Consider the following 7,213-nt stretch of genomic DNA (forward strand, 5'->3'; position numbering starts at 1 on the left):
TGTTGTTGTGTCGCCGGTTTGTGCTATACTATGATGGTTGCTACGGCGACCACTTTTTATAGAAACGGACACTGCTTGTCCGAGTGCCTATATTGGCTAATCATTGCAACGGAGCAACCGTGTACTTACTCTACTGTCAAGGTCAGAAGTGCAAGCAGCTGCCCAGAAAATCCCTTAATAGATTTGTTTCAACGATTTTATAGGCTTGGAATACCTAGTTTATTACATTAAAGATCTATTCCTGAAAGTAATCTACCTACCTACATAAGAAACAACTTTTCTTTTGGTTTTAACGAATATTCCTCGAGGGTATTTAATTTGTGTGGGGTTTTTGGGTCTAAATTTTGTGTGATTAATGTAAGTAATGTAAAATATTCGTAATTGAATTATTATTGAAAATGATTACAAAAAGCCATAGTAAAAGTATTTGATCATATTTCTGTCAAGAATTACAGTTTAGGAACAGCATTAATTAACTTTAATTGGTACTAGCTTAGCACAATTTGCATTATGCATTGTATTGAGCTCGGTGGAGAGGCGCTCAGCTCCGTTTAAGCACGGCAGAGTAAAATCTGTTTGGCCGTTGATTACATTTCCCCGGGGCATAATAATTTGGATAATAACAATGTAATTGGCGCAAAAACTGATAAAGTTCAGTTATCGGTTTTTGTTGTACATACCTANCCTACATTCTGTTCATAGCTGCATTGCGATCTAGGCTTGCGGGTAATGAATACAAAATCTTAGCGCTAGAGCTAAAAGTAAGGCAATACTATAATAATTGTATTGAGTTCTTGGTCTATAATACTTATTTTATTATACCTACTCGTACTTTAATTGAATACGTAATTCTTTGTGTTAATAATCTTATTGATGTCTGATCTCTTTTGACACAGTCTTATCAAAACAGAAAGATATGTTACCTACTCGTACTTATAGTTTGTCACAAAATAAAATTATAATTTTATATTTGGTTCGTGATTGTATAATGAGAGTCACCCTGTGCTTTAGCAGGTCAAACACAGGACATAATATGTAATATGATTTGTTATATGATTTATTTTCAAAATAGGTTATGGTGTGTTGTCGAATTGCATCCGCGCTGAATCGACAGAAAGTCGAACACAGCTTACGCTTTCATTGAATTGAAAGCTTTCCATCTCCCTTTTGTGATTTACGCCTGACAATACGGGCATGGCTGACATTATATTTCGCTTTTATTAACGACGCCTTTAGCGTAGATATGTAGTTAGTAAACCTTTTAACTTTGCCTGTAAACAATATTGTTACACAAATATTTGTAACTTCTACTTCTGCTTGAGTTTGAAATAAATTCTTGATAATAGATATCTTAAAAGCCTCCTTTTTCTGAATACATAATATTTTAATGTAAATAAACTAAGACAAAATGAATGTGCACGAAAAAGTATATAAGGACGAATAAATCTTTTAGATTCCTTGAACCAGAACAGAACTATACTTATTAGATGATGAAATTTTACCACATTATGTTTTATTCATCAAAATATCACACACGAGTACCTAGTACTTTATAGTATTTATATAATATTTATTTGATTAAGTGAATATTGAAAATATTAGAAGCTCAGATCATAAAATTCAATTTAACTATTTTTCGCTCTCGCCATGGATATTACAAATAGGTACTTTCATAATTTTAGGGTTAACTACTATTTTACTATTAGGTACCTTATTGACGTAATTTTTCCAGTTTAAACAATTAAGGTGTTCTTATAAGCTTTAAGAATTTATAGAATAGGCGTAACAGCCCTAACTTTTTATCCAGATTTTGTATACGTTGCGACTCTACCTGAGAGAGAAAAATAATAAATATTAGCAAAGAGTCTGATAATAATGTATAATTGTTGTTAAAAGGGATGATTAACTTTAATCATATCAGATTAATTCTAGTGAAATACGGACACTTAGAAACCCTCAATATTTAACGACAAACAAGCTTAATCAAAGAGCTTTTAAATGAATGTTTAGATTATGGACGTACATTTCTAAAGTTTTCATGAAGAGCACTACTTGTTTAACGGGCTGAAGGATAAGATGCGACAGAAAATTTGTATCTATCCTTTTCTATAGCTATGGCTGTCAGTGTCTATTGCAGGTTGCGTCACAGCCTACTTCCGTTCTGCTGCAGCTGCCAGGCGACCCGCGGCGTCGCTTTCATTCTACAATGTCAACTTTTCAATGGACTTATTTTAATCTCAGTTCTAACATTTTATAAACGATTGTTTTGTACGCGTTAATATTTCGGTCTATTTTGTTTTAATTAAATAATGAAAGTTCAACGGTTTTTATAATAATATTTTTTTGAGTGATTGCAAAATAAAACCAAAAACGATATCACAGAATAAGTACCAGCACTACTACCTATCATTAAAAAAAATTATTAATCAGTTAAATAATTGTACCACTTGTATTAATAATGTCTGTTGTAATGAAGAATCATACTACGAGTTCTATGTAGGTATTTGTAATATATTGCGTTTTAATTTTTTGGAAGTTTTAAATATTTGTGTAATTTTGAAACGTTTCATCGTTTCAAAATCAGGTTAGATTTATAAATTTAATAAGAGGTCAGGCACCAGACTTGCCGGTTTTAGGGTCATGGATGATTGAGCGTTTTCCAACCATTATCCACGTATATAATTTTCTCTGAAGCTTTAACATTTCCGTAGAAAATATTATAACAAAGACAAGGATTTGATAGGTCAATACAAGGAATAAGGAAAATATGAATGATATTAAGTCAAATCACCCCTAGAAAATATCCCCAGGTGTTTCAATAAAATCAGCATTCTCATTTCTTAGAAAATCTTCTTAATACGTCTTTGATATAAAAACACAATAAAAACAGGTCGATAGAAACTAATCAACATCAACAAATAACAGCACTCATATTTAGTGTCCCTTCTTGTGGCCCCAGTGCTTGTGGTCCTCGTGACCGCCCTTATGGCCGTGATCATGGTGGTGGTGATGATGCTCGTGATGGCCGCCCTCACCATGGTGTCCCTTGTGGTCGTGGTGGTGTCCTCCGTGTTCGTGGTGGCCGCCCTTGCCGTGGTGGTGCTCGTGGTGACCACCGTGTTTGTGTCCTTTGTGGAAGTGACCGCCCTTCTTGTAGTCTCCTTCGTGGTGATGACCTCCATGGTGCTCATGGAATCCTTTCTCGCCATGGTGGTCGTGGAAGTGCTTGTCCTTTTTGAACTCGTCGTGCTTGTCTACTTCATGGTGGCCCTTGGTGTCGTGTCCCTTGTGCCAGTGGCCGTGCTCCTCGTGGCCGTGTCCGTGTTCGCCCTTTTCACCGTGGTGGTGATGGTGGTGGTATCCGTCATCGTGGTGATGGTGTTTCTTGTGGCCACCGTGCTCGCCGTGGTGTCCCTTGTGTCCTTCATGGTGGTGGTGTCCCTTGTGTCCGTGGTGGTGCTCGTGGTGGCCCTTGTGTCCTTTGTGGTCGTGGCCACCGTGGTCATGGTGATGGTGGCCGTGGTGTTCGTGGCCGCCACCCTTGTCCCAGTGGCCACCGTGGTGCGAGGCGGCAGACTCGAGATCAGCGTCCCGTTTCTCCCGGATCTCCCGGCCGGAGGCGACTGCCGCCAGAGCGACGAGCCCTAACACCACTAGAGCACTAACTCTCATGATTGCTGTGTTTCTGAATGCTTGATTCATCGGTGACAATGATTTTATACTAACGAGCTCGCAGCGATTATGTAATGTAGCGTTGGATAGTGTCAAGGCTCTTCTTACAAGTATTGTCCGGCGGAAGAGATTTTCAGTTCATATAAAATAAGGTAAATAAACAGTTACTTTTAACTTTTAACAAAATAAAGCTTCTCTGTAGGAATCGCTTAGGGCGGTAAGGGCCACAATAAGATTGGCAGATTCTTGGTTTTCATGTGCGTGAATAACATAAGTGCTAGTACATAAATAAATACGTAATTCATCTTAACTAACTGGTTGATACATATTATTTATTTTTAGATTTAATACATTCGAAGTTCCACTATGTTTAAGTAACGCGTCCTCTCTCAGCGACATGCATAGAATCTGCCGAGACTTTAACAAGCTCACATCCGATATTAGATGAGATGCCTGACATCTACAGCTTTACCCTTATGAAATTCAAAAAAGCTGTCAATAAATTGTTACTTGAATTGATTCCTTTTTTACGAACTAGCGCCGTGAAAATGAAATTTAATATATGTATATTGTTGCATTTATTAATGGACTCGGTACTATTTAGTTTAATTTAGTTAATCTTAATATCTTAAGGAAATTATTATTAATTAAAATATTCCATTGCTTATTAATTTCATTATTAAGGAAGTTATTTTTTTTTCTTCTAAATATTGTTAACTCGATTTGCATGTTGTGTCTGGGAGCTGCAACAAGTTTTATTGTACTACTAGCGGCCGCCCGCGACTTCGTACGCGTGGACCCCGTTTTACCCTTAGGAGTGAAGTTTCGAGTTTTTTAGGGTTTACCCGGAAATTATTCAAACTTTTCTCGCTGTAAAAACCATCCTTGGACTTCAACAAACATTTTAAAAAAAGAATTGGTAAAATTGGTCCAGGCGTTGTTGAGTTATGCGCTTACCAACACATTTTGAGATTCATTTTTATATTATAGATGTATAACCTGCTTGTTATAGCTCTTTTGTGTACCAAATGAAATAAAAAAATTGTGTGTGTAAAAAGTGACAAAAAAGAATTATGTAACACATATTATAAACAAAAGTTGCGTTGAGACCCCTGTTTCTATATTTTAGTTTATGTAGGACGATCCAGAACAATAAATATTTAATGAATCTAAGCTATGTATCGAATAGCGATATTGTAAATAGGCTGTGTAAGTTTGTGGTATTGACTTTGTTGATTTTGGAGGCCGTTAACTTGTTGGTTTCGGTTTACTCGAAGGTATTTTGTATACCTAAGATGGCGGTATACAGTGTAAGGTAAATACCTTGTATTATGAATATATATTTTAGTATTTCATATGTACCTATAATATTTCGCGCATTGAAAAATAACAGTCGCGCTGTATAGGAATTAGCTCAATGCTTGCGATTGATCCACATTAATGTGTTAAATTGCGTGTGACTTCATTATCACAAACTTTTGCGATTATATCTACACTTATAATGTGTGTCGTTAAAATATAAACGATATGAAACTCTTCGGATAGTTAAAACAAAAAATATCGTATCGGAAACGGGAGCACGGCTCGAGAAAACAACAACTTTTGTTGTAACTACGATAGTTGGAAGTTGTGAGCACCTCGCTGTAATGCGGATCACACAATAACGTCTATGACTGTGTACAGTATCCTTCCAAACTACACCCGAACTTTTCGCGCAATCTGTACAAGTTTGTTATTCTATTCTATGGTTATGATACCTACCAGTGGTTAGTTTTAAGCACTGTGGGTGAAAGCACGCAAAATTATAGTTAAAGCCGAACAAACACAAGTCTTCTAAGTACATATTATCCTACTAATATTAAAAAGTAACCAAGTAACAAAACAGTAATAATGTATATTTTACGCATGAGACTAACTTTGTGGCGTAATGTAATATTTTGATTGTCAGAGTTTAAGTAAGCTTGGATAAGCGCGGTGGTAGTGAGCACGAAATTTTATATTGAGGATTTAGAATTAGGTTCATAAAGATAACTTACCTACTCCGCAAAAATATTTTGTTTTATTTTTATTTTCATTCAAGGCACAGCTACAGAGAACAAATAATAACAATACATTAGGCACAACAACATACCTATTACAATATTAAGTCTGTGCTCCGATTACAGCCAGGCACAACATTTAAATAACACAGAAATATCAAATAGTTATCAAACAAATATTCAAAACAACATGTAATTATCTTTGATAACCATATCAACAGAAGGGTTAATAGATCGGTTCAGACCGCCACGGCTGGCACATTGACGGCACGGAGTGGCATCATCGTGTCAGCTGTCTGCATACACGACATCCGTGTGGCAGCATGATTGAATATGCCATGTGTAGTTAATTTTCCACCACGTCCTTCCACGACGTGTCTGGAGGTTAAACCGGAACGTAAACAATCGCAATGCCATTTTTAACCAACTGGGCCAACTTATTAAAAATGTTCTTGTCTTCATACAAATTTTATGAATAATTTAATTACGTAGCGGGATTCCATTAAAACTTGGGCTACAAGTAAATTAAATCATCATGTAACATTTTCCCTGAAAAAGTAAACAATAAAATTTTCTCCGAGGCTTCAATTTTTCAACATTTTCACTTCGTAATTATTTTAAACTTCAAAGTTTTGTCTATAGAGGAATACAAAATAAATTGACTAAGCCGTGCTCGAGCCAGGACTTGACCCGAGCCTCCTGCTAAGCGCGCAGGGGCTTTCCAGACTAAGCTGCTGGGGTCTTCCCTGGAATCACGGCGAAATTGGATTGTCTATTTAATCAACCGCATTATTATTATTACCACCATCTAAGATTCGGGGAAATAGACTTCGAACTCTTTAAGCCCTTCATTCATATTACCTACCTACAGGCAAAGAATTAAGAATTTCATGTAATAATTTTTTTGCCTTAACCCTTTAGATAATTTGGGATCGTCGTAATAAACGGATTATGTGTTATTCTGGTACTATGTGAAAATGTTATTTTCAATCATGCAAGTTCTCCCATGCAGTCACAGGATTTATCTTTTCACGTATTTAGGTATTCGAGCCAAGCTTTTTATAAAAGTACAAAGTCATTGGTCATACCTACTTACTTCTATTAGGCTTACGTCGAATATATTTTTATTGGCAGACATAACAAGTGTCTCTTAATATAACTGAACAGGTGTCTTAACCGTTACGTATGATAAAGTATACAAACTAATACAAAGAAACACATTAAAGAATTTAAATAAAAATACATATACATATTCTTCGATGGCTCAAATTATGATAGTATGATTTTTTTTTATTTGATATGAGTAATACTTGGTGACTTACTGCTGTACTATAATGTTGTTGTGTTAAAATAAAATTAAAAATTAAAATAAAAGTTGTGTTAAATGTATTGTCTCTGTAATGTTGTTGTTTTTGTAAAAAAAATGAAAAGTTTGTGGGATCACAGAGTGAGACGAATTAAATAGTGTTTTCTTTAGAAGTTACGACAAATTTATTCGAGTA

The 7,213-nt window shown here is 35.6% G+C and overlaps 1 protein-coding gene across 1 annotated transcript; it reads right to left on the bottom strand.

Annotated features, from left to right (window-relative positions):
- Positions 1 to 2,933: 2,933 nt before the first annotated feature.
- On the bottom strand, positions 2,934 to 3,672 carry LOC114364257 (histidine-rich glycoprotein-like). Its single transcript, XM_028320352.1, has one exon. It carries the CDS (start codon positions 3,670 to 3,672, stop codon positions 2,935 to 2,937), a length of 738 nt encoding a protein of 245 aa, XP_028176153.1. The 3' UTR covers position 2,934.
- Positions 3,673 to 7,213: the final 3,541 nt, after the last annotated feature.

The sequence above is a fragment of the Ostrinia furnacalis genome, unplaced genomic scaffold (genome assembly GCF_004193835.3).
Source record: "Ostrinia furnacalis isolate ACB-3 unplaced genomic scaffold, ASM419383v2 OfSCF7367, whole genome shotgun sequence".
Lineage (NCBI taxonomy): Eukaryota > Metazoa > Arthropoda > Insecta > Lepidoptera > Crambidae > Ostrinia > Ostrinia furnacalis.